The 24,754-nt window shown below is 51.6% G+C and overlaps 1 protein-coding gene across 1 annotated transcript; it reads left to right on the top strand.

Annotated features, from left to right (window-relative positions):
- The first annotated feature begins 14,214 nt into the window (after window positions 1-14,214).
- Window positions 14,215-17,689, top strand: LOC112872461. Its single transcript, XM_025935550.1, has 2 exons — window positions 14,215-14,683; window positions 16,257-17,689. Exons 1-2 carry the CDS (start codon window positions 14,298-14,300, stop codon window positions 17,338-17,340), a joined length of 1,470 nt encoding a protein of 489 aa, XP_025791335.1. The 5' UTR covers window positions 14,215-14,297; the 3' UTR covers window positions 17,341-17,689.
- Window positions 17,690-24,754: the final 7,065 nt, after the last annotated feature.

Below are 24,754 nucleotides of genomic sequence, written 5' to 3'. Positions count from 1 at the left end.
CAACTCGACTTCCAGCCACGCCATGCCATCAAGGGCCAGGGCCTTGCTGACTTCGTCGCGGAATGGACACCAGCACCAAGCGTCCCAGGGGGTCCGGACCATAGGTTGGACCCCCCATGTTTGGAAGCTAGGGCTCCGGTGTTCACCGGACCCCACTGGACGCTCTTCTTCGACGGGTCCGCCCGCAACATGAAGGTGGGGGCCGTTGTAGTCCTCATTGACCCACATGGCGAGCAAGTGAAGTACATGGTGCACCTCGACTTTGAGGCCACTAACAACATGACGGAGTATGAAGCCTTAATCTTTGGACTCACGGCGGCACTGTCCCTGGGGGTCCGGGAGCTCCTGGTCAAAGGAGACTCCCAACTCATCATCAGGCAGGTCCGGTGGGAGTGTTGCTGCAACAATCCCCAGCTCGCAGCCTACCTCATCCATGTGAGGAAGCTGGAGAAGGACTTCGATGTGCTGGAACTGCAACATGTTCCACGCGAAGGCAACTCAGCGGCTGATGCACTCTCCGTGAGGCATCGACTCAGGCATCCGTGCCAGAGGGCGTTTTCCAAAGATGTCTGCTGAAGCCTTCCGCCCAGCCTGCTGACCTGGACGAAGGGGGTCGGACTAGCACCTCGAAGCTAGCGGTCCCGGCGGCGCTCCATCCATGGAGCCCACCAAGGGTTGTGTGCTCCCTCGAGGGTCCCGAAGACCTTAGGGAGCCGCGCCCAGTTTCTCAGGAAGGTCCCGATGCATGGATCTCCAAGGTCCGGGACTACCTGAAGGATAATTTCCTTCCTGATGACCAAGCATCTGCTGAGCGTATAGCCCGGATGGCTAAGCGGCCACGGTGGTAGAAGGGGATCTCTACCGCTGTGGTGCCAACGGCATCCTCATGCGGTGCATCACCCAGGAAGAGGGCCGCGACTTGCTCGCAGAGATCCATGGAGGTGAGTGCGGAAGTCATTCTTCATCACGCACGCTGGTCGGTAAGGCCTTCCGGCATGGCTTTTATTGGCCAACAGCGCTCCAGGATGCAGCTGAGTTGGTAAGGTCCTGCAAGGCATGCCAGTTCCATGCGAAGCAGATACACACCCCAGCTCAGGCACTGCAGATGATTCCTCCCTCTTGGCCCTTTGCCGGAAGCAACCCCAGTGGTCAATATCACCAAGGCGTCAGCAACTGCCTTCCTCAAGTCAATTGTGTGCCCGTTCGGGGTCCCAAACCAGGTCATCACCGACAATGGGACTCAGTTCACGAGCCAATACTTCCAAGAGTACTGCGAGGACATTGGCATCCAGCTCTGTTTCGCCTCAGTGGTGCATCCCAGGAGCAATGGCCAAGTCGAGCGGGCTAATGCTGAGATCCTCAGAGGGCTCAAGATCCGGACCTACTGCGATCTTGAGAAACATGGCGCAAAATGGGTTGATCAGCTTCAGAGCATGCTATGGGGGAACTGGACCATACCTAACCGGGCAACTGGGGAAACCCCTTTCTTCTTGGTCTACGGGGCTGAAGCATGCCTTCCCCCGGAGATCATCATGGGCTCTCTACGAGTCCAAGCTTTTGATGAGGATTTGCAAGAACAGCAGCGTCGTCAAGACGTGGACTTTGTCGATGAGCGAAGATGGCGAGCAGTAGTCCGAAACGCACGGTACAACCAAGCGCTCCGGCGCTATCATCAACGGTTCATGCATAGTAGGGAGCTCCGGGTCGGGGACCTGGTCCTAAGGCGAATCCTGAACTGAGAGGGGCTGCACAAACTCTCCCCCAGCTGGGAAGGGCCCTTCAAGGTGACAAAGGTGTGCCGACCCGGATCTGTTCGTTTGGCTACGGAGGAAGGCATGCAACTACCCAATCCGTGGAACATTGAGCACCAGCGTAAGTTCTATCCTTAGGGACCTAGTTGAGAGGAAAATTTTCCTTTGTAATTGGTAGCATCTCTGTGCGGACCAGGGCAGTGGAGGTCCACCCTCGTAAACCCGGCCCCTGGTGTACATCGCACAATCTTTCTGTACCAATTCATTAAGGAAAAGTTTGTTCTCAATGCGTTTTTAAGGCTTATGCGATTCTATTTTTCTTTGCTTTTTGTTACGCTAACCCCCCACATGGTCCTTCACATCTGTGGCGTGTCCGAGGCCTATTTCGAGTTGCTACGCAGCGTCTCTGCCCCAGGGCCTCTGCTTCGCAGGAGAAAAGGGACCGGTTACCTGGGAACTGGCTTTAGGGAAACGTGCTCGTTCTTTGCTGGGGTGCAGGGTTGTGTAGCCGCTTAGCCTGATTCTGTACCCTAAGCCTACACGCCCTGCCTCCCTAGGATGAGTGCCGTAGTACCTCGAACCACGGACCCAGGGAACCGGACCCCTTTAGTCCTCGAACCCAGGTCCTGGTGCTCTGGCTTGCTACGCAACTCAATAGACCCTCGCTGGCGAAGTTCGGGACCTTGTGGGGACGTCTACTAAGCGTCGATCCTAAGTCGTATGCAGGACCTTGGTTTTATGGCAGCTAGTCCCGACCCATCGCGACTACCTCCCAGGGGGCCAAGGGACCTCGGTACGCTTGAGAACACATCACAGGATCGACAATTAGAAAAATAGCTAAGTTTTTTCGAAACACTTAAATGCATTACTGATAATGTACATAACATACATTACATCGCAACGTTAAATTACAAAAAACAACAGAAAAGATACTACTCCTATTGAGCTGGTGGTCCGGAGGAGGCTTCTCCCTTTGTAGGTCTGGGACGGTGCCGAACACGGGTCGCCACCATGTCCGCTGCTTCCTGCACGCTCTCCTATGCAGCCGCCACCGCCGCCCGGACCGGACCAACCAAAACTGGAGTCAGCGAGCAGGAGAGGTCGTGGCTCCGAAGGCAAGTAAGGATGTACTCCGCCATCCCTCGGGCGATCGCCCGTCACTCTGTCTCCAGGAGGTCGAAGATGGCGGCCTCCGTGTGTCGAAGACGCTCGGCGGTGGAATCCAGCGCCGGGAGGACAGCTCCAAGTGAGGGTGGGGCCTCCGTGACCTGGATGGGACTTAGCCCGAGGGCATCCAGGGTGGGGTTCACTTCACCGACCCACCTCACGATTCGGTCAATGCTGGCGCTCCGCTCCGCCAAGAACTCCTCCACCTTGGCCTCGTTCTCCTGGAGGGCCACCTCGCGCTCCTGGAGCCTCCGGGTCCCGGCCGCCAGCTCCTCCTCCACGGCCGCCTCCCACTCCTGGAGCTCCTGGATCCGGGACGCCTCCTCTTCTTCGTGGGCGGCAAGCTTGGCCTCTCCCTCCGCCACGGCTGCCTCCCGTTCCGCAAGGGCAGCTTGCTGCTCCTTGATCAGCTCCAGTGATGCCCGGGCATGGTCGGTCAGCTCGAGTGCGAGCTTCCTCCTAGCCTCCGCCGCGAGCTCCCGCTCGATGGCCTGCGCCTCCCGCCAGGTGGCTGCCCTCTCCCGCCGGGCAGCTGCCGCCTCTCGATCAAGAGCCTTCTGTAGCTGCTCCTGCAGGTCCTCGCGCTCCTATGCGAGCTAGATGCGCTCCCCGCGTAGTGGGCGGAGACGGTCTTGATGCGCTCCCCCAGGCGGTGCTCCCTGTCAGAGAGCCGAAGGCGTTCCGCCTCCAGCCTCTCCCACTCCCGGCGGATGCCTGCCTCCAGCTCCTCCTGTGCCTGTTGGCTCTTGGCAAAAAGGCGAGGGAGGGGGATCTCCGCTAGGCTCGGGAGAAGGCGCCTCCCCAGGACCACCTCAGGCTCCTCCTTCTGCGCGGGTGGAGTGGTGGTGCTGGCGACCTCTGCGACCTCCGGCGCCGCTGCCTCCGGCACCTCCGCAGCCTCCGGCGCTGCCGTCTCTGCCGCTGCTGCAGCCTTCTCTGCTGCTGACTCAGCTGGAAGGGGCTCCGCCATGGCGTCCAGCGCAACTGCTGCTGCTGGCGTCTCGGTCGTCGCAGCAGGTCCGACGGCCTCCTCCTGGGGGGCGGCTTCGGGCCTTGGGGGTGTGGCGGCCTCCGGCTCCGAACCTATGGGTCCGGCAGCTACTGGTGCTGGCGCGGGCGGAGTCCCTGCTGGAGTTGTCACCGACCTCCTAGCAGGGGAAGATGTAGGTACTGGCTGGGGGTCGGACCCTCCAGCTGGAGCAACACCGACGGACGTGCTTGATACATCTGAAGAAAGGGGCCTGTCATATCACCGACATGGTTAGGGCCCCAGAAGACAAATGGAGAAATGAAAAATTTCAAGGAGACCACTTACACGAAATCGTACCACTCCCAACCGCCCCGGGCGATTGGCGGGACCTTTTTTTCCCGCCGAGGACCCCCCGGACCTTTGGTGGAGGTCCCCGGCCACTGGCGCTGTTGGCGGCGGGGGCGGGGTTTGTGGCCTCAGCTCCGGCGGAGGTGGTGGTGTCGCCGGGCGCTTCGACGTTGGTGGCGGTGGAGGAATCTGCTGCTCTGGAGAAGGTCGCCGCGCTTCCTCCGGTCTCCACTCTGGCTGCTGGCGCTGCGGCGGAGGTGGTGGAGCTCTGCTCTGCCTCTCCGCCTCCGCCGTCTTCTGGCGTTTGGGGGCCGGCTCCCCAATGAAGGAGCCGTCGCCGCGCTGGAGCCTCCGGGACTTGGACCCCTCTGCTTGGCTACCCCGCGCGGGGGCCGCCCCCTACACCTCGTCATCCCTCCGGGTCGGGGCGGCACCCACATTGTCCATGTGGCGGTGCTCCGACACCAGCACCTTATCTTTTCCCTTCCCGGCGGGGGCCGGACCTCCGGGACTTGGCCCCCCGGGACGTTGGCTGGCGCGCTGCTGGCGGTCGGGTGAGGCGCCGGGGATGTGGATCCCGCGATTGGGGTCGCCTCCCTGCTGCCGGACCGCCAGGCCACCCTCGTCGAGGGTCGGCATTGATGCCAGGACCGACGACCGCAACGCCTGGTCCTCGCACAGGGCCTTGACCCCGCTCAGGAGGGCCAGGGACTCCGGGATGAACGTGTCGCCGGTCATTCCCCGGATCGCGACCTCCAGCTCCGCCCTGGCAAAATCGGTGTCAGGCCCGCGCGCGATCCTGCAGCAGTTGTTCAGCCCCGTGTACATGCAGGCCATCCTTTTCCGCTGCTGCAGGGGCGATCCGCCGCTTTAGGAAATCGCCCAGCACCATCATGGATGTCAGGCCGCCCCTTGCCAGCTCCTTGACCCGGTTCAGGACCGGAACGAGCCCCTCCGGCAGCAATGGCTTGGCCTTCCAGGTGCTCCGGTCGCTCTGAGGCCCCTCTGTTGGCAGCTCCAGGCGGTCGTGGGGGTCGGCCTCAATGATGACCCAGCCTTCACACCAATCCTCCCACTTAGAGCTGGAGAAGGCTCTGATGTAGGAGCTCGCCATCCCGTGCCGGAGCTGGAAGTAGTAAGCGCAAACCTCGCGCTTGCTCCTACCTGTCTCGACCAAGGCATAAAAATGCCTGAAGATGGTGGTGCAGGGACGGACCCCCACGAACATCTCCATAAAGTGGGTGAAGACCGCCACGAGGAGGGCGGAGTGGGGGGTGAGGTGTTGAAGCTGGAGTCTGAACTCCTCCAGGAGCAAGAGGAAGAAGGAGGAGATCGGAGGCACCAACCCGCACATGGCGTACGAGTTGAAAAGGATGAACTCCCCCGCGGCAAGGTCGCGAAGGGGGATTTTGCCGGCCCTAATCTTCCCGGCATGCTCCGGCGCGGTCCATCCCAGAAGGCAACGCACTAGGTCCAGCTAGCTCTGGTTCTGGAAGCGGCGTGGAAAAGGGAGAGAAGACAAGGCGATGGGCGCTGCGATTGCGGGGGATGGATCGCAAGGGAGCAGGAAGGAGACAGAATGCCGGGCTCAACGGCCAGAAGGCTATTGTAGTCCACTACGAGGAGATTTGCCTCTCCGGGGGCCCAGCCCGCCAGGAAGTCATCTGACAGACTGTCCACCCTGGTGGACAGAGGGTTTTCCAAGCCCTCACCCTTGTCCTCTGGGAGTCGGGATGTGCGGTCCGGACCTGGCAGCTGGGAACGTGGTCTCCGGACCTCCCCCCTGAGCTCACATAGGTCCGGTGCCCCCGCGTGCCCATGAGGGCAAGGTACTTGGGGATGGCCTCCACGGGCCCGGACCCCCCAGGGGATCCGGCGCCGCCACGTGTGGGAGCCAGACCCCTATGGGCTTGTCTCTCCAGCAGGCCTCGGGGGCCCGGACCCCCCCTACTTCCTCCGGGAAGGGGTCCGGCGCCGCCACGTGCCACCAAGGTGGCGACTTCTGGGTCGGCCTTGCCACGTGCCCGTGGCAGAAGGCCCTCTGCGGGACGCCAGCCCAACAACCGCATTAAATGTGGGTAGGTGGACCGTGCGCGCCCAAGTCAAAGCATGGTCTGCCCAACTGACACCACGGTAAGCCCGTCTGTTACCGAGACGGCGCGTCACTGTGCTCCACGCACGGGCAGACGGCGTGTAGTCCCATCACGGCGCCGCGCGCGTAAGTAATGATGGCCTGCTGCAGGTGTGCTGAGGCATGCGTTGTAACAGTGCGTGCGGAGGCGACGGCGCGGCAGGATCAGCACAGCTTCTACGTTTGTCAGAGGGTCCTGACCCAGCAGTGGCAGCACGGCTTCCGCTGTTGGGTAACACTGACGGCAGTCACTATGCTGGCAAGGCGGCACACGGCCATATCTTGGCTGTAGATACGCACATCAACTTCCCGATAGCGAGGACTACGGAGAGGAGCTGGAGATGAAGATCTCCATATCTCTCGTAGAACAGGCTCCTGTTGGCCGGGCCCACCTGTCGGGGTCCCGCACTGTGTAAGCGCTCCCCTTAGTCTATAAAAGGGGAGTGTACTCGTTAGAAGATCCATCTTAGACACCCCTGAATATACATTCTAGATTCACAAGCTTCCCCAAGCTTCCACAATCAATACAACACCCAAGTGGACGTAGGATATTACGCTCCGGCAGCCCGAACCACTCTAAAATCCTTGTGTCTTTCCTGCGTTCATCCGCCCACCGATCAAGCGCTCCTAGGTCTCCCCCAAACTCTTTCATAACTAGGATTAGGCGGGTGCATTCCGCCACCCGGCTGGAGATTTCCTCCGACAGAACTCATATAGGTGCAATCCTTGGAGATGTTCTGTAGGCCAACATCTCTGCTCCACTAAGTCACTTAGATCACATTAAGGTTTACACCAACCTTCCATACACATTAGAAGAGAAACGCACTAACAATGGAATGAGCCTTGTTCAAAGGTTCTCTTTTCTCAGTCAGTCAATAGCTTGTTTCACCATCCTAATTCACGGGATCTCTGGTCACATAGGATAGGTTACCACTACTGAGTAACTCTCATGGGTCTCGAGTCTAATTACTTGGATGCAATGTCTATCACATTATGTGATAGACCCTTTGTAAATTGATCTGCCAGATTTTTAGCCGTCTAAATATAAACCAAGGCTATCACTCTGTAGTTCCTCAATTTTCTAACAGATTTTAACCGCCTCTTTACATGCCTAGAAGACTTCATCTTGTCCTTAGAACTCTTCACTTTGACAATCACAATTTGATTATCACAGTTCATTAGGATAACTAGTATCAGTTTTTCAACTACCGGCAATTCCATTAGGAATTCATGAAGCCACTCGGCCTCAACAGTGGCGGTGTCTAACGCAGTGAGTTCTGCTTCCGTAGTTAATTTCTTTAAGATGGTCTACTTGCAAGACTTTCAGGAAACAGCGCCACCTCTGAGTGTGAACACATATCCACTCATGGCCTTAATCTGATGTGCATCAGAGATCCAATTTGAATCACTATACCCCTCGACTACTTTTGGGTACCCGGTGTAGTGAATCCCATAGTCCACAGTACCCTTCAGATATCACTGTCTCAATCTATAGCGTACCAGTGATCATTTCCCAAATTTGACACAAACTAGCTTAGTTTACTCACAGCAAACGAGATGTCAGGTCTCGTAGCGCTAGCTAGGTATATAAGTGAACCAATAATCTGGGGGTATCTTAGCTGATCTCTCATTATTCCTTTGTTTTTCCATAATATCTTGCTAGCATCATAAGGTGTTGGAGCTGGCTTGCAGTCACTAAAACCAAAGCGACTCAAGACCTTCTCTACATATTGGGACGGAACAAGAGTCACCCCACCATCACCTTCCTTGACTAGTTAGAATAACATCAGCCGCTTCCAAATCTTTCATCTCAAAATTTTGAGATAAGAACTCTTTGACTTCCTTAATCACATTAAGGCTTGTCCCAAAGATTAGAATGTCGTCCACATACAAACAGAAGATCACTCATTTGCCCCACCATAGCGATAGTACACACACTTGTTAGCTTCATTCACAACAAAGCCTGATGACGTAAGAGCTCTATCGAATTTCTCATGCCATTGCTTAGGTGCTTGCTTCAGGCCGTATAAAGAGTTAATCAGTTTACACGCCATACCTTCTTGACTTTCTGCCACAAACCCATCCGACTGATCCATATAGATCTCCTCTTCACACTCTCCATTTAGAAATGTTGTCTTAACATCCATCTGATGAACGAGAAGACCATGAGAGGCTGTCAGGGAAAGAAGTATTCGGATTGTAGTCAATCGGGCCACAGGTGAGTAAGTATTGGAAAAGACTTCTCCTTCCTTTTGATTTGCATGCTAGGTTTGAAATTGAATCTAAGCCTCCCAACCCAAATTACCTTTGCTTGTAATTCGGATTCAAATCGAGATCTCTAAACCTCCCAAATCAATTCTCTAACCTCTAGGTCAATTCTGAGATCACTACTTGAATTCATACCCCACAACCTCATCTAGTCATCATTTCTCTAAATCCAAATCTTTTTCTAATTTTCTTTCATCCACCCACTCAAGCTCTGAAGTGGAAGCAAAATAATCACACCCATATGTAAAAGTTAGTAATTATTTTTAGAAGGGTCTAAAGATTGGTATTATGCGATAGACTCATAAACATAAGAAACGTTTGTAGACGCTCCTTTTTTCTATTTTATGTGGTTATTATCAATAGCGTGCAATATATGTGCTTACGTCCTCATTTCTCATGACCACCTTCTTATTGCGGTAGGGGGAGATCGTACATCTGATTCTGATGGATGATCTTGAATGATATAGTGTATACTACTTAAGAATCCAACCATAAGCAAGCATGTGTGTTGTGAAGACACATTTCTCCGGATTCAGCTTTAAGCCATGTTGCCGAAGGTTGGCGAAAGTTTCCTGAAGGTCCTGAATATGATCACCCCTCTTCTAGCTTCGTGTGACCATATCGTCCACATATGCTGAGATGTTCCTGTCCAGCTGTGTTCCGAGGACTGCCCTTACTATTCTGTTGAAAGTGCACCCTGCATTTCTGAGACTCTCCGGCATTCTGACGTAGCAATATGTGCCTAAGGGGGTAGTGAAACTAGTTTTGTCTTCATCACATTTCCTCATCCAGATCTGATGATACCCGGAAAAACAATCGAGCATGCTCATCATTTCAGAACCTGCTGCTGCGTCGACCAGTGTGTCGATCCAAGGCAGAGGATAATCATCCTTCGGGCAAGCTTTGTTCAAATTGGTGAAGTCTATGCACATGCGCCATTTGCCATTCTTCTTCGGTACCATTACTACGCTTGCTAGCCAGTCCAAAAATTGCACTTTGCGTATCACCCCTGCATCAAGCAACTTTTGGACTTCGGTCTGAGCTGCCCTTTTGCGTTCTTCGGACATAGTCCGAAGGCGCTGCCTTACTAGCTTTGATTTTGGGTCCACATTGAGAACATGTTCCATCACATACCTGCTGACTCCCTTCAGATTAGCTGAAGACCAAGCGAAAACATCCCAATTATTTTGGATGAATTGTATCAACCTTTCCTCTTCAGCCTGTTCCAGGCCTTTACTGATGATTGTTGTGCGGTCCGGCATGTCATCACATAGAGGCACCTTCTTCGTGTGCTCCGTTGGCCTCATCCCTTCGACTGGCGCCTCACCTTCAGCCTCATTTTTCCCTTCGGACTCACCCTGGTCCTCATCAATGATATGCACATTCTTTGAAGCTTATGAAGTATTGTCTTCGAACCTTCGGGCTTCTTCTTAACTGCCGAAAAGACAAATAACACTTCCCTGCTATGGGAATTTTCATGCACAAATATGGCTGATGTATAGCTGTTGCGAACTTGTTGATGATATTTCTTCAAATATGGTGTTGTACGGGTATTGGATATCCACAATATCAGAAGTTATGACCTCCATTCTCATTGTTGTACCTTGGCCAAAGGTTACATTTATCTCCGCCTTCTCCACTGCTTCGATCCCCCCCCCCCCAAGCCTATTAAAGGATACACTGACTTCTTTAAGTTTTTCTCTGTGAAACCCATTTGGACGAAGCATCGCCAGGTGATGACGTCAGCGGAGCTACCAGTATCCACTAGAATTCTCCCCATATCATTTCTGAGGAAGTGCGCTAAGTTCTTGCCAATATTTGCTCTGATGACCAAGGGATCGTTGTGCGGGAAATGTTTTAACTTCAAGTCTGCTTCGGTGAAAGTTATTTGAATGTGAGACCACGGAGTTTGAAAGTGTTTGCCTTTGCACACATCATTTACTGCCCGAAGATAGTCTTTCTTTGCCTCTTCAGCTCGTGTACTAGCTCATTGGACCCTCCGGAGATGGTATTGATCACATTCACCATTGGACCTCCGGAGTTGTTGACCTTTGGGGACCCTGTAGCTAACTCGAACACTTGGTCTGGTTCTATCTTTGGGGATGGCGGAAGATGATAATTCACCGGATCATAACCTTGAGTAGCCACGCTTCACGGCCAACCGTGATGAAAAGCCAAAGTGGCTGAAGCGGGTTGCGCCGTAGGTGGAGCTGGCAGCGATAGGTACTAAGGGACATATGGCACGGGGTTGTAGTTGAAAGTTGGGTACATGGTGAGCCATTGGGGGAGTGCCGCTGAAGGCCCTGCTTCGCCCCCCTGATGTGTAGTTGACTAACTTCGGAGGCTCTAAAGATTCCTTCTCCATTTCTTCCTTCTTTTGTTTCGCGATGGGGCATTCGTTGGTCCAGTGCCCCTTGTCTCTGTCGTGAAAGTATCAAACCGGCACCTTTGGACCTCGACCTCCTCTGTCCCCTCGGCCGCCCCTTCCGCTCCGTCCTCCTCTATTTGACAGGCTGTGAAAGTTATGTTGCTCTTGGCCTCCTGCGACTGTGTTCACAGGCTTTTGGTTCTACTCCTTCAGGTTGTCTGCATGCCAAGGCTTCAGCTGCGACCACTGGTTTGTTCTTGCCTTCTTCTCTTGCTTTAGGGCTTCGAGCCTCCTCCTTCTTCCACGGTCGGACTTACAATACTCTTGCATGATGTCGAGAAGCTCTTCGACAGTACATGGCTTGAATCTATCTAGATATTCACCGCAAGGGCTTATTCATAGCCTAGCAATTGCTGCTTCAATGACTGTCAGGTCTGCCACATTTGGGGCCTTGGCCCGTAACTTGATGATGATGTGCATGTACTCTTGTAGGGTTTCCTTCTCGTGTTGCTTGCAATTATGGAGATTGTACGATGTCAAGTCCTCCGCCTTCAGCCCTTGGAAGTTGGTTAGAAGCTTAGATCGTAGCTGACTCCATGAATAAATCTGCCCCTTCGGGATGCTAGCGTACCAGTTCCGGGCCGAGCCTTTCACTGCCATGACAAAAGCTTTTGCCTTGATTGCGGAGCCCCCTCCGTTGGATTCCATGGAGGCTTCATACTTGAGCAGAAACTCCCTCGGGTCTGATTCCCCATGGTATTGCGGTAGGGTTGTTGCATTGAATCGATGCGGCCATGGCACTTCTTCAAGTTCGACAGCCAGCGGTGACCGCGGGTCCTCGCGTCGCCTCGACGTCATATGATGCTCTTTTCAGCGTCTATACTCTTCTTTGGAATCTTCATTTGGATCGTCTTGGATATGAATTGTCCTCTCCTTTGGCCTTACCACCTCAGATTGCATGCGTTCCTGAGGGTACCTTCTTTGTGGGCTTTCTGTTTCTGGCGACTCTTCATCTTCTAGGCAGTAAGCCTGTTCCAGCAGCCTCCTCTTCTCTTATTTTTGTTGTTGCAGTTGATAGCACATCTCATCTTCTTGTAACTGTTGGTACTGCCTCATGGCTTCCGCTTCAGACCCTTCGGGCGCTTCCCCTTCGCCCTTGTCTGCATGTGGGATGTTGACGGTTGTGCCGCTCGAGCGGCCTCACATGCTCTCGCGGCTGCTTCGGCCAGCCTGGCCTCAATTCTTTGGTATGCCGCGATGTCCTCTGCTGGCACTCCCATACCTTCGAGCTGGACCTCGAACTGTCTATTTGCCACTTCTTCTACTTCGCCTTCTGTGGTATTGGTCTGGTTCTGCTCCGGCATCGTGACGAGGGCTTGCATATCACTCACGTGCCTCGTCGACGTGCTGGTTCCTTTCTTCTTCTGTGTCGTGTGGTCTGTTGGCGAAGCATGGTGGGTGCCAAAACTGTTGGTGGAGAGTACCCTTCGGAATGAAGAAGCAACACAAAAGCCCCAAAAAGACACAAAGGCACAATCACACACTAAGAACCCTTCGGAGAAGAAAACGGTATTCTATTCGATAGGGATCAACCGTCCCATCAACTACAGTTACAGGGGTATTTATAGTGGCGGTTCACCTACCCCTTTGGTTATTACACTTTTTTACCCCTCAACCACTACATTCCGAGAATATTCCAAGGGTATACGGTAATTTCCTATCTAATCACCCTTTACAGCTCATCACGCCCTTCAGGCCCACCTTGGCCCGACCATCTCCCTCTTCGTGGACCTTCGGTATTCGAGCTTCGCCTTGCCTTTGGCCGTGGCCTCCGCAGCCTTCGAACGAAGTCCTGGGGATAGCTTCACCATGGCGCCCTTCGGTACGGCTTCGTCTTTATGACCCTTCGGCGCTCATCGAATACCTCAGCCCTTGATCAGAGACGCTTAGGAGGTTGGTCAAAGTCTTCGGTCTTCGATATTCGAAGGTGGCCCCCGAACAATGAGATAGTTAGGAGACGGCGTAGGATGGAACCTGATTAAGTGGACGGGTCTTTCCTAGCCCTCCCTACTTATACTAGATTTCTTAATAGTGCATTCTGATTTATTTTGCAAAATGCATGCATTGGAAAATCTTGTTTCTCTCTTTCTTTGTTTCTTATTAACTCTTCCCCTGTAAAACCTTTTTATTCTTAATATATTAATCCAGTAGGGGATTTCCCCTCCTGTTACTTCAAAAAAAAAATAATCTTGTAGGTTGGCACCTATTGCGGTGATATGTGTCATCTTGCGTGGTGAAATGAGATTTTGAATTTGCACCTAACCAGCCACATGTCCTTGCGGTTATTTTGCTAATTTGGCTTGATGGCATTAATTAGATTCTTGTGATTTGGATGAAATTGGAGGTTAGGCTTGCTGGACAATTCAATAAATGAATTATAGATCCTTGGTTTTGAATAATGGCTCATATGTACATTGGCCCTTGGTTTGATGCTTTGTTCTTTTGGCATTTCTGGAGAATTTGGTTCGATTTGATGTTTCTAGAAGTTCAAGATTTTGAAACAGACGCTACAAAATTAGCCTGAGGCTGGACGACTGGGGAGGGGCGACGGTCGCACCAGGGGTGATGACGAGCAAAAATTTTGTCGCCCTTAGCCTCATTTTAGTAGTAAGGATAGAAATATTAGATAGATAAGTAGCAACCTCAATTTATTTTCCTCTCCAATAGTTTCCTCTACCATCGGAGGGGTCTTTATTCTTTTTTGCTACAAAATCAAGATAGGGATTTGTTCTACAAAATTACTGGAGATGCTCCACTCTTTGCTGGACGAATGGAGTAGCAAATAAAGTACTCCATTGTATTGTACTACCTCCATCCCAGAATATAATAACATCAAAGTTAAACATCTTTATCTTTGACCAATAAAATCTCCAAAAATAATTACTTTTAAATAGAAAAAGTTACATATTATGATAGTTGGTTTCATTCTGAATAAATTAATATTATTTTTATGTTGTCAATATTTTTTTTTACCATCTACGGTCAAGATTTAAAAGATTTAACTTAAAAAATCTAAATAGCTATATTCTATAACGAATGTAGTATATAATTATAAGAGGGCAAATAAAATGGTGTACTATATAATGGCCGGTCTTGCAGGGCCGCCTATAAATATCTCTCCCTCCCTCTTGAGAACCAACAACCAAACAGAACGACGACGACCCTAAACACCGAGCAGTGTGCACTAACACACGAGAGAGGAGAGAGCGAGGTTTATTTGTGAGAGAAATAAAAATGTCTTTCCCACTGTCGGCGCTGCCAAGATGCGTCGCTCTCCGCTCAAAGCATGACAACAGTTACCTGTGCTCCGTGCACGACGAGAGCCACGGCGGCAACTTGGTCGAGCTCGTCGGTGGCGGCGGCCCCGACGGCGGCGTGATGAACCCGCGCTCCAGGTTCTACCTGGAGCCTTCCAAGGAGCACGAGGGGCTTATGCACGTCAGATGCTGCTACAACAACAAGTACTGGGTGCCCCAGCAGCGCGTGCTTCACGGCGGCAGCGCTCGCTGGATCATTGGCACCGCCGATGAGCCGGAGGAAGACCTGTCCAAGCCGTCGTGCACCCTGCTCAAGCACATCCCCATCGCCGGCGAGCAAGCAGAAGGCGGCTCCACCTGCAGGTTTACATACTATAGCACCTCTGCGTTGATTAGATTCCTATTTTCTTTTGAAAAGCAAGCTAAACACGCATACAATAAGAAAGATTCATGTTTATTTATTTCAATATATACACAAACAAAGTCAAAACAGTACCCTTAGGTAGGGTGGAACTTCTTCATGCCGCTTCGGGTCGGGTCTTCTAGGCACGCGAGGCACGTCGGGGGCCGTGCTAATATGGCACGGTAAGTCTTTGCTTCGGCCAAAGCACAGCCCATGGCATGCGGGCACGCCTTTTTTTTAGTGTCGGCCAAGCACGGCCTTTAAAATATCTTTGCTAATTTTCTTTGTTCGCTTGTGATATAAAAAAAATATTGTGTATGTACTATTTTCATCAAAGGTGTTTTGATGCTAATCTATTCAAGAATTAGATGAGAGGTAGTATAGTAAATATTAGGAAATTGCATTGTAGCATTATAGATGTGCTTATGTGCAATTTTCATGCCGTGCCGGTCCAAAATGCGGGTCGGGTCATATAGTCCATCATGCTGAGATCCTAGATACGGCAAGGCCCTCGCGTTCATGTCAAGTCCTTTATGGAGAACTAGTGTCTAAGTAAAATAGATTGCCTACCCAAGAAAAAGTTTGGAATCCCAACGGGATTAGAGATTTCAAATTAGCCCTAGTATCTCCAAGAGCCTTTCTAAAATCTACTCTCTAAATAATGATTTAGAGAGTCATTTGAGTAAAAATCGTTTTTATCTTTATACTCTTCAACAGCTTTTCTATATCTTGTGCGCAGCCTAGAAAACAATTCTCGCTCTCCATCTTTAGAGCGAGAAATCCAGAACAGAGAATGTCTATATTTAGATATCCAATTGAAGAGGCTGTTGGAGGATAATTTTTTAACCAAACCTCTATTCCTAAAGATATAAAAAGTCTCTTAAAGATGCTAGTTATTCAAATCCTCTAACCATGCATGTTTAGATCCATCACAACACATAAGTCTCAATCAAGACCAGCTTTCTTGTCCTCTCCACCTGATCCATGTAATTGTAATTAAGGGGGCATGTTTAGATCCGCCTTGTTTCTAGAACAATAATAAGCTCTGCCTAAAAGGGACTCCAAAACACTCCGCCCCTTGCCATACGTAGGTCAAGTCGGTAGACCTGATGATGACGGATGGAGCGGAATATATGGACGGATCAAAGAAATTTTTTTCTCTTTAATATTGTCATTAGGTAGAGATAGAGACTAAGTTTGTATTTTTAGCTAACTTCAGGAAAGGAAAACTAGCTAGCGTCCTGTAAACCCAGGATCTTTTATTTTGTTAGGAAACCAAGTATTAGTTGGTCTTTCCCAAAACTACATGTAGCGCTGCTTGTGTGAGAGAGGGAGGTGGGCTGAATTTTTTTTTCTCTGGTCGACCCCAATGCATAGACGACGGACATACTATTTGCTATGTACTACTAATCTAGGAACTCCACCTTCCATCATATCCTTGCAGTAAAAACAAGATTCTAATACGATATAACTAATTAGTAATTTAGTATGGTGAATTAATAGGTGAACTAATTCTTTGTTTATGCATCACAGGTTCCTCCATTCCCAGCTAGGAAAATATGCTTGTGTGTCATCCACTCCTTTTACGTCCATACGCTCCTACTTGCATATAGCATCACGCGAAGAAGCTGATGATCATCAAGACGGCGGTCTCATTGATGCCTTCACTGTCATTGATGTGTCGGGGCAGAAGCAGTTGCCTTCATATCTTGCTTTCAAAGGCGACAACGGGTGTTTCCTTGGGGCGAATATCATCGAGGGCTACAAATATCTTCAGTTTTCAGGAAAAGATATTGGAGATCCAAGAGTGTTCCATACTATTTTCACCAATGATGATGGAGTCGTCCGTATAAAATCCAACTATTTTGGCTTGTTTTGGAGGCGCAGCCCAAACTGGATCTGGGCTGATTCAGAAGACGCTACCCACAGCAACTCTGACACATTATTTAGGGTGACCACTTGGGATGACTTCATTGCTCTCCGAAACTTGGGCAACAACAATTTCTGTAAGAGGTTAACCAAAGAAGGGAAGACAGATTGCCTCAATGCTGATGTTGATTCCATCACAATCGAAGCAAGATTGCAGTGCCATGAACCAGTTCTTTCCCGAGACATCTACGATGTCGATTTTCACCAGCATGAAGCTAGGATGTATACCAAAGATATTGATGGCCTTGGTAGCCAAACTGTTAAAAACCAGAGCAGTACAATAAACAAAACCACGTTAACCTTCACGTACACAAATACGGTGGCGACTACCTGGAGTACTACTGTTTCACTGAAGATAGGCATCAAAACCACTCTTAAGTCCGGGATCCTATTTGTTGTTGATGGGAAAATTGAGGTTAGCTCTGAATTCAGTGGATCATATACCTGGGGAAAAACTGAAACTGAACAAAAGCAAACTAGCAAACAAATTACTGTTGATGTTCCTCCGATGAAGAAAGTGACAATAAAAGCGATCGGATCAAATGGTGTCTGTGATATTCCCTTCTCATACAAGCAGACCGATGTTTTGACCAACGGGCAGGTGGTTACCAAAAAGTTCACCGATGGCATGTATTTTGGTGTTAAAACCTCTAGTATCACGTTCCAAACCATAGAAGAGGACCTGTAGTGAGGACTGAAAAGAGACATGCATGGATCGTGAGAGTTGAAAACTACATCATATATATGTACTAAATAAATTAAGATGTAGTTAACATGCATCTGTGCATGGGTCATGGTTTATTTCTGGCGTTCACAGTCGAGCTACTTTGTGTTTCCCTTTTCTTGTATGTTCAGAATAAGAGGCTATGCCTGCGTCCATCAATCTAGTGGTGTGTGGATGTCTTTGATGTAACGTAACCTGAATTCAGTTTGTGTTGGGTTCGATGAAATAACCAATACTACTGTAATGAATTCAGTTATGTGTTGCAATGTCTACATGTTTACTACCGTAATGAATTCAGTTATGTGGTTTGCAATGTCTACATGTTTAGAGTGGATGTATATTTATAACCTAGTGCTATTGTCGCATATACTAATAATAATATGTTAATAAGACATCTTAAAATCTGTTGACACGAGTTTGAGTTCCACATTGTTCTGTTCAGGAGCCATTAAAAATTATACAAGTTTCAGGGTGGTTGGAAAAATATATGGACCATCCATTGGTTTTAGACCGGATGGTGGAAAAATAGGAAGTACCAGGAAAAAAAGTACCGGGAAATACCAAAACACGCGGCACCAGTACCAAAACATGCGGGACCGGCTCGTATAATTTTTGAGTAATTTGTAGTTATTATTAAAAAGTAAAGGGTACTCTAGTAATTTAACTTCACCTCCTCAGTACACATACTCGCAATCAGCCGCCGCAGCCGCCCCTCGCTGCACGTGGCCACCGCCTGCGGCCGCGCCGCTCATGGCCGCCCATGACCGTGCCGCTCGCCGCCGAGCCACAGCCCACCGCGTGCGGCCGCGCCACCCGTGGCCCGCCTCCGTACCGTCGCCGAGGAGAGGACCTGGCCAGGGGGATCGAGCATCGCCGCGGGAGGAGAGCAAGAGGGATGTGCGCGCACGATGGCAAGCTGCCCGGTGCCCGGCTATGTCGGTGTGGTCGAGCTCGACTTCAGCGATGGCGAGATCCATGTCACCTGTCTCTCTCACCCGGTCCACCTTTGCCGTCCAATGTGGTACATTCCACAGCGTTTCAAGGTGACGGCGTTCCACGTCGCGTTTCGAGGTGATGTCACTCCACGTCCGCATCATCATCCATCCAGCCATCCAGGTATGTATCCTGCGATTGATTCCTTGTCTTCATTCCATTATTCTGGTCATGCGATCCGTCCAAGGAGGAAGAGGAGCAGTCCTTCCTTTCCTTGGCCCCTTTTCCTGGACCATGGCGACATAGCTCTCTGTATCGCTTGTACGGAACGAGTCTCGTGAGCCACATCTCAGGGCTGTGGGATGGCGCAGTTCGCGCACGACCCGGCCTCATGGGCCATGTCTTTGTTCTATTTCTTTTCATCAATCATCAGAGTCTGAAAAAACGCTGCCGCATTCGCAGCATCAGTCTCGTGTATCCAGTCGTGATCGCGTGCATTGTTCATCACTTGGTCTTCAATTCAAACAGATCATCCATCGTTCAATACCGTTTCAAGCCTCGTCTCTGGACGGCATTACATTAGACTCTGCCGCTGAAAGGACTAGTGTTGCTGGTTTGCTGCATTGACTTGCAGTTCACATGCCTGTGCCACGCAGCTCAATGGGGCAACGACACGCCACCACCGCTCGATCTGAACCATTTCAGCGCGGGAAGAACAAGACGACACTGGTTCAAATCTGGTGGGCTCAATTGTAATTATCTGGATCATTTTTTGTCTTAGTTTTGAGATTGTTCAGCCTCAATCGTTTGAGCCCACCAGGCCAATAAACAGCTGGGTTGGGGGAAAGTCAAAAATCAGGCAGCCCACAAACAGCCCAGGAAGCCCAGCGTCCAGCATCCTGTGTTTGAATACTGCTCTTAACATGATTTAGGACCATGCATACAGAACAAAGGTAATTTGCGTGGGTTTCCAGGGCGTTCTTTTAATAAAAAAGATGGTTCGAAAGCAAGAAAGAACATTAGAATCATCTCCTGTATGTCGGATCTGGAGCCTGCCACTGTAAAAGAGCAAAAAAAAAAAAGGAACCGTACCGTCTCTAAAGTAAAAAGTTGCAAAAAGAAAAACTGAGCTCAGTTAGTTCCTTTCTTGATTAGCAAAGCAACTAGTGCGCTAAACCTTCTCCTAAGTTCCTAATCAGTGGATGCATGGCCCCACTTGTGGCAGTTATTTTAATCCCTGCCATGAACTACGTTCTTTCCAGAACTACGCTTAATTATTCCCTGATGTTTGACGTAGAATGGCCAAGATTGTGTTGCGGTTTGCACTTTGCAGGCGAGTCTAGAGCCCACTGGAAAAATGAGCCGCATTAAAAAAAATTGCATCCTTGATTCAGCTTGTCATGGCCAACATATTGTTGAGAGTATGCTAGCTACTTTATGGATACGTTGATCACTACAGAATTTATTTTCTTGTGAATCTCTGCTAGAATCAGAGCAACTTCTGTCTCAGACAACAGCCTTTTCTTCTGTCTCGTGCTGACTCACCACCCTGGGCCCTCACTGAATCTGCAACAGCAAATGCTGCACAGTTCCCATGTGGTTCAGTAACCAACCAATCAAAAAGTTCAGGTAGCCAAAATGTTGCTGCTCATGGCCTGCTCTCCATTCAGAAAACGGATAACGAAATTCTGTTGGAATAAGTCTTTGTACTGTTGGTCATTGTGGCCCGTGTGTTGTTGGTCCTTGTGGTCCTCGGCATGGTGATCTTGCTGCCCCAACTAGGACAGCATCTTAGACTAAATTTTTAGGACAGCATCTGGAACAGCATCTTAGACTAGCTTTTAGGACAACATCTTAGACTAAGCATCACTAACTTTTAGACTAGCATCTTAAACTAGCATCTCGGCATATACTAGGCTGCCTTGGCCAGCTATAAATATGTATCCCAACCCCTCAGGTTGGCATTGCATTGTGTGAGAAGAAAACTAGAAAATTGCCCCAACTCTCAGTGCCATCCTCTCAATGAGAGTAAGAGTCTCGATACTAACAAAATGAGAGTAAGAGTCTCGATACTAACAACTGGTATCAGACCCGTTCTATCCTGTACCTTAAACATCTCGTGCTCATCTCCTTCCCACGCCTCCCTTTGTCCTCAGCCGGGAGCAGGAACATCGGCTGTCCCTACTCACCCCTCTTCCCCTGCACAGACGGGCAGCAGCCGTCTGAGGCAGCCTCTTCCCCACGTAGCAGCCCCCCACTAGCGCGCCATGTCCGAAGGACAGTCTCAGCGCTCGGTCGCCTCGAGCGCGCGGCACCGGCGGGAGGCCGAGCTCACCACGGCAGAGGAACGCGAGCGAGCGGCGGCACAAGCCGCTGCGACGACGGCGAGGGCGTCAAGGCTGGCGGCGGCGGAACTGGCAGCAGCAAGGGCGGAAGTGGAAGCAGCGGCGACGGCAGATGCATCGCGTGCGGCGGCAGCGGAGCTCAAGGCTCTACGCGGCAGTAGCATCAGCAGCTCTGCCTCTGTTGACGACAGCATTGATGTGGAACTCAAGCAGGTGAGGGAAGCAGCGGGAGAGCGGGCGGCGCAGTGGGCAGCCACGTACCCCCACGGGCGTGGTGGCGGCAGCCCAGACGGGCGTGGACAAGCCGGCGGCGCTCCTGGCGGGGACGCGCGCGGCGACCGCACTCCCGGCGGCCGTGGCTGGGTCGATGGAGATCGCGGCTCTTACAGGCAGCGCGGCTCTCCCTCCCCGGACCGGCGCCATGGCCACCATGGGATCCAGGCTGTTGTCAGGGACATTGGCCCCGGCGGTGGGTGGCCTACCCTGACCAAGACCAACTATGTCGAGTGGGCCGCGGTGATGAGGGTAAGGCTCCAGGTGCAGCACATGTGGGAGGCAGTTCGGTACGGCGACGTCGACTACGACGAGGATCGACGGGCGCTGGATGCCCTTATTGCTGCAGTCCCGCCTGAGATGCAGTTCTCGCTTTCCAAGAAGCGGACTGCCAAGGAGGCCTGGGACGCCATCGCTGCGGCACGCATTGGTAGCGACCGCGCCCACAAGTCCACACTGCAGGCACTTCGCAAGGAGTGGGAGAATCTGGCCTTCAAGCCAGGTGAGGACGTTGATGACTTTCCTCTCCGTCTCAACACTCTGCTGCAGAAGATGGTGCAGTACGGCGACGACACCTACGACGAGGAGAGAGCTGTTGAGAAGCTCTTACGCTGCGTCCTCGAGAAGTACAAGCAGATCGCTCGATCGATCGAGTCTCTGCTGGACCTCTCCACGATGTCGATCGAGGAGGCGATAGGTCGCCTCAAGGTCGTCGACAGCGATGAGCCACAGTCTCTCTCGGGGGCCATCACCATTGGTGGGAAGCTCCATCTCACTCGCGAACAGTGGGAGGCCTGCCAGGGTGACGGAAGGAGGGCTCCCCCCTCCTCCTCGACAGGCGGCCGCAGGCGCGGCAAGCCGCTCAAGGCGCGCGGAGGCGCCCAGGCCGGGGTACGAGGACGTGCCGAGGGTGGCGCTAGCAGAGGCGCCCAAGGCGGCGCCGCCGGCACGCACAAGCCGGCACGAGACAACGCCTGCCACAACTGTGGCACGGTTGGCCATTGGGCCAAGGACTGTCGACAGCCATGACCGGTCAGGCCCACGTCGCACAGGTGTAGGAGGAGGAGCCGGCTCCGCTCCTGGCACACGCAAGCATCGAGCCACCTCCAGCGGCATCGCCCGCAGTGGCTCTCCTCCACCTTGACGAGTCGAGGGCACACACCTTTCTCGGCACCGCCTCCAACAACGACAAGACCGACGGGTGGTGTCTCGACACTGGGGCCACCCATCACATGACCGGTCAGCGAGAGTTCTTCACCGAGCTTGACTCCAGCGTCCGAGGCTCCGTCAAGTTTGGGGATGCCTCCGGCGTGAAGATCAAGGGTGTCGGCTCTGTCATCTTCACCGTCGAGTCTGGTGAGCAGTGGCTGCTCACCGGAGTCTACTACATCCCCGCGTTGAGGAACTCTATCATCAGCTTGGGACAGCTGGATGAGAACGGTTCGCGCGTGGAGATCAAGGATGGAGTCTTGAGGATTTGGGACAGCCATCGTTGCCTTCTTGCCAAGGTAACCAGAGGTGCAAATCGACTCTATGTCCTTAATGTGCAGGTTGCACAGCCCCTCTGCCTCGCTGCTCGTCGGGACGACGAGGTGTGGTAGTGGCACGAGCGCTTCGGGCACCTTCACTTCGAGGCACTAAAGCGGCTTAGTGCCAAGGAGATGGTGCGAGGCCTGCCATGCCTCGACCACGTGGAGCAGTTCTACGATGTCTGCGTGTTGACGAAGCAGAGGCGGCTCCCCTTTCCCCAGCAGACGAGCTTCCGAGCCAAGGAGCGGCTCGAGCTCGTGCACAGGGACTTGTGTGGCCCGGTGGCACTGGCCACACTGGGAGGACGACGTTACTTCCTGCTGCTCGTCGACGACCTCTCCCGCTACATGTGGGTGATGGTCCTCGGCAGCAAGGGAGACGCTACGGACGCCATCAGGCGCGCGCAGGCTGCTGCGGAGGCGGAGTGCGGCCGCAAGTTGTGCGTGCTGTGCACCGACAATGGCGGCGAATTCACGGCGGCTGAATTTGTGTTGTACTGCACTGATGAGGGCATTCAGCGCCACTACTCCGCGCCGTACAGCCAACAGCAGAACGGTGTCGTCGAGCGGCGCAACCAGACGGTTGTGGTGATGGCTCGGGCCCTCCTCAAGCAGAGGGGGATGCCGACTGTCTTCTGGGGAGAGGCGGTGGTGACGGCTGTCTATATCCTCAACCGCTCGCCTACCAAGGCTCTCAACGGCAGGACGCCGTATGAGGCTTGGCATGGGCGCAAGCCGGCGGTCTCCCACCTGCGGGTCTTCGGCTGCTTCGCATTCGTCAAGGAGCTTGGCCACGTCGGCAAGCTCGACGACAGGAGCACTCCGGGGGTGTTTGAAAGATATCTAGGCCCCTAAGTGGGTTTTGGTGATAAATGACAAAGCACATGTATGTTTAATCGTGTTATTAAGCATGTGTGCAGGTGCTAAAGGTGACTGAGCAAAGCATATAGCAAAGCGTGAACCCTCAAAAAGGATATGAAATGCGGCATTCTCAAGTGTACTAAAAGACTAGATTTTATTTTTGAAATTGAGTATAGGAACGCCGTACTATCAAGGGGAACTTTGATCCACTAGTGTAGATATGGTAGTTGTGCACAAGAGAACCCACAAAAATCATAAGAAACCAACCTACCACACAAAAAGGGGACTTCATGTGAAATTCTGTGTCTAACCCGGAGTGTCCGGGTCCCAATCCGGAATATCCGGATAGAATGTCCGGAGTATCCGGATGTATACCCGGAGTATCCGGGTTACTGTTACCGGTCTGCAAAACACGTTTGGTCCGGAGTCTCCGGACTCATTTGTCCGGAGTATCCGGACATATACCCGGAGTTTCCGGGTACCGCTCTCCCAACGGCTAGTTTCTGGGAGAGGGGGTATAAATACTCCCATACCCCCTCTCATTCTCTCTCTCTTGCTCATTTTCGACCAGAACTGCTGAAAAGCCAAAAGAGAGCCCTCTCACTCCCCATTTGCTCCATTCTTGAGTGATTTTCTTTGGGGTTTGAAGTGAGATTGTTGCAAGAGCTAAGATTGTGCAAGTAAGCCTTGATTTCATCTCTTGAGCACATCAATCCAAGTCTAGCCCGTGGATTCTAGTTTATTACTCTTGGAGCTCCAAGCTCCTAAACGGCTAGGCGTCGCTTGTGATTGCGAGATTGATTTGTGAGCACCACAGCTGGTTTGTAATCTTCATTCCTCTCCGAGGAATTCATAGTAAGTGACCCTAGGGTTTGAGCGTTGGTCTCACCCTTGGGAGAGGAGCATAAGAGTTCTTGAGCACCGTCTCTTGAATTCTTCCTCAACGGAGATGTAGCTCCTTTGGGAGTGAACTTCGGGAAACAAATTCTGTGTCTCTCTCGCAATTCTAGTTTACATTTGTGTTTGTTTGCTTGTGAAACTAACTTTTAGGGTTTGAGGGCGATCTATCATTATACAAGTTTCAGAAGTAAGACAACTGGTGAGAAACACTTCAGAGGTACCACTAGTCCCTCTAAATTTACTGGATTCAATTTACAGCATTTCTATCTTTGATATGTAGCAGTTTCTTTCATATCCGGATAGTCCGGACATTATCTCCGGACACTCCGAACACTATATCCGGAGTATCCGGACATATGTGTTGCTAACCATGTTCGAAGTGTTTTTAAGTTGCAGATTAGCCTATTCACCCCCCTCTAGGCATCTTGAGGTCCTTTCAATTGGTATCAGAGGGAGGTTCTCCATATTTGAAGCTTAACCGCTTGGAGAGTCAAGATGTCAAGTGATACTTCATCCAAGGGTCAAGCCGATCCAATG

Source organism: Panicum hallii, chromosome 8, assembly GCF_002211085.1.
Source record: "Panicum hallii strain FIL2 chromosome 8, PHallii_v3.1, whole genome shotgun sequence".
Classification (NCBI taxonomy): domain Eukaryota; kingdom Viridiplantae; phylum Streptophyta; class Magnoliopsida; order Poales; family Poaceae; genus Panicum; species Panicum hallii.
The sequence above is the reverse complement of the archived record's forward strand: the minus strand, read 5'-3'. Positions and strand labels throughout refer to the sequence as shown.